At 51.8% G+C, this 2,968-nt stretch overlaps 1 protein-coding gene across 1 annotated transcript in view; it reads left to right on the forward strand.

The window, feature by feature from the left end:
• Positions 1-1,273: 1,273 nt before the first annotated feature.
• Positions 1,274-2,968, forward strand: part of pfn1 (profilin 1) — a 4,488-nt gene continuing 2,793 nt past the window's right edge. Inside the window, exons 1-2 of the mRNA XM_008300322.1 lie at positions 1,274-1,382; positions 1,503-1,644. Of these exons, the coding sequence (XP_008298544.1) occupies positions 1,504-1,644 (141 nt within the window). The 5' untranslated portion in view covers positions 1,274-1,382; position 1,503. The remainder of the gene's footprint in view (positions 1,383-1,502; positions 1,645-2,968) is intronic.

Below are 2,968 nucleotides of genomic sequence, written 5' to 3' on the forward strand. Positions count from 1 at the left end.
TTGTAGGAGGACGACCACTGCAGCCCTGATCAGTGCTGCTGTGGCTCCTTCTGGACCTCCTGGTTCCTGCTCACACTGGGCTGCACTGGGTCCAGTCTCTCAGTCAGATGTTTGTGGTGATTCTTTTGCACGTGGAGCCGTGATGCAGACACAGGTTCAGCGCTCATTCAGGGCCTTCAGGCTTTTGTTAACGTGGCTCTTGTGGGTCCGAACACGTCGACATGAATGAGTGTGAATGGAGAGACCCGGACGGCAGATTGTCTCGGTTCTGATCTGAGTGACTGAGAATCGAACAAAAAGTCAGCGAGGTTTGGTTTGAGTTTCCTGACTTCAAAGGCAGGCGTGTGTGTGTGTGTGTGTGTGTGTGTGTGTGTCCTCAGGGTGAACATACTGCTCATGCTGACTTGTGTAAACCCGTCGCTGTGAGTGATGCTTTAAATTCCTCACAAATCTCCCCGAGGTCGAACTGATGGCGCCGCCCGCTGATGGGCGGCTCAGGTGTAGCGCAGAGCGCCGTACCTGTCTGTACCTGTCTGTACCTGTCCGACCTGCCAGAGGCACCAGAACCTCACCCAGTACGGAGCTGTACATGAAAGCATCGCTGCAAGAACCCTGAAGGAGCCGCCAGCTAGACGACACACAGAGACGGGGAGGCTCAGAACTGTACCACCGACCAGAACCAGCTGCTGCAGGTCATACTGCTGCTGCTGGACTCTCCCTGCTCCTGGCTCAAGTACTACTAGTACCACTACCACTACTACTACTACTACTAGTAACTGTACTCTCTGTACTGCTGCTGGAAGGCCGACTCTCACCTGAGCTCTTCCTCGCCGATGCTGGAAGCTGTTGCAGTACAAGTACACGCAGTAATGAGGTCAGAGTACTGCGATGGTGTTCTCACAGGTCTGAGCTGGCCCAGGGTTGTGTGTGTGTGTGTGTGTGTGTGTGTGTTCACCTGAGGAATGCAGTGTAGACTCAGGAACTACAGCACATTTGTGACTGAAAAACAGCCACAAAGACACAAAACAGCCACAAAGATGCAACAAACTACAACAAAAACACACAAAAAGAGACAAAACAACACAAAGATGCAAAATGATCGCACACAGACACTAAGATGTAAATAAACGACTGTGATGATTAAAAAAGACTGAGACACAAAACTACTGCAAAGAGACGCACTTCTGTGTGTGTGTGTGTGTGTGTGTGTGTGTGTGTGTACTTCCTGCTCTCTGACTTCCAGGTGAGAGAGGCGGCTGAGAGACCTTCAGTGTCAGTGGCAGCAGCAGCAGGCTGAGGCGTATAAAAGCGCCGCTTCCTGCTGCCGGCTGCATTTCACTGCTGACTGCTGCCCTCCTCACAGCACGAGTCTACCTGCTCAGGTACGCTGTCCCACACACACACACACACACACACACACAGGTGGGCCACTGCTGTCTGGGTCTTTGCCTTTGTGCTTTTGGTCTCTCTGGTGTGTTGCTGATCAGTGTGTTGTTGATCAGGATGTCGTGGCAAGACTACATTGACAATCTGAAGACGCCCGACCAGAGCGGGATGGCGCCCATCATGGAGGCAGCCATCTGTGGGGCCTCACCAGGGCAGGAGGCCATCTGGGCCAAATCCAGCGGCCTGGCCAGCATCTCGGTGAGCACGCACACACACACACACACACACGCACACACACACACACACACACACACACACACACGTCTCTGTTTTTCTGTCCACCCTCCTGCAGGTAAGAACTCTGCTGCAAAACTCAGAAACTTGGTGTTCGTTCCTCGTTTTCCACTCGTCTGGAGATACGAGCTTTTTAGCACATCCGTCGCCATGACGACATCAGGTGAAGCGCTGCGTCCCCATTGGCTGGTTCTCCCCCGTTTTCCGAGCCTCTTTATTTCAGGTTTTGTTCGTCTTGAGTTTTGCGGCGGCGCTGAGGCGCTGCGGGGACGAAGCTGCCGTGAAGTGGGCGGCGACAGGCCGGCGCTGCTCCTGATTGGCTGGTTTCTGTTGGAACGGCTCGTTTTCTGTTAGTTTGCTGAAGCATGAATGTCTGAAAGGAGCCAAAACATCAGCACTGAGCTCAGCGTTTGTGTTTCAGATGGTTTTCTGTGTATTCATGTCGTTCTGTAACTGAACACAGAGATGTTTCCTTCACGACGAGGAACAGAAACTTGTGTTCTAGGTGGTTTTGGTTGGGGTTGGGTGGAGTAGAAGCAGACCGTGTGCTGATGGAGGTTTGTTCTGCTGCTTCTTGACATGATGTTGGGCATCTTGTGGACCTGCGTGTTCTGGAGGCAGAAGCTCTCCTCCAGGCAGACGAACCAGTGGTTTGACTGTGTCGGTGTTCTGTGGCGCTCTGGCGGCAGGACGGTTGCGTTTAAGGCGTCGGCTGCAGTTTTTTCCTTTTTTTGCAGTTGCAGAAGTTTCCGGGGTTTTGCGGTTTGTCAGGCTGCAGGGTTTGACTGCCTTATAAGGGCAGAGAGGCACAGCGAGCGATGTGGGAAGTGAAGGCAGCACTTCTTGTTTTCGGCTCACGGGGGGCGTTTTCCTCTTTACGACTTTTCAAGAAGAAAGAAATCATTAAAAATACCTTTTTTTTTTTCCAACATAAAACAGATTTCTACAAAGTCAGTCAACTTCACATAAAGTCAGTGATTCCATCAGTGTTCTCCTCCAGTCATCAGTAGATGAACCTCTGGTCCTGCTGGTCTCCATCAACCTGAACATCTGGACGCTGCAGCTTCACCTCATTCTGATAAAACTGTTCAGACTCTGTCGGGTTCCACAGGGATCATGAAGGAACAGAACTGTTCAGGTCCAGACTCTAATCCTCAGCTGGATGGAGGTCTGGACTCTGACTGGGCCTCCAGAACTTCACCTTGTTGTCTTCAAACCATTTCTGTGGAGCTTTGGCTGTTTGCTTTAACACCGTGCTTCATCATGATGCTGCCACCGCCGTGCTTCA

The sequence above is a fragment of the Stegastes partitus genome, unplaced genomic scaffold (genome assembly GCF_000690725.1).
Source record: "Stegastes partitus isolate 25-593 unplaced genomic scaffold, Stegastes_partitus-1.0.2 Scaffold1526, whole genome shotgun sequence".
NCBI lineage: Eukaryota > Metazoa > Chordata > Actinopteri > Pomacentridae > Stegastes > Stegastes partitus.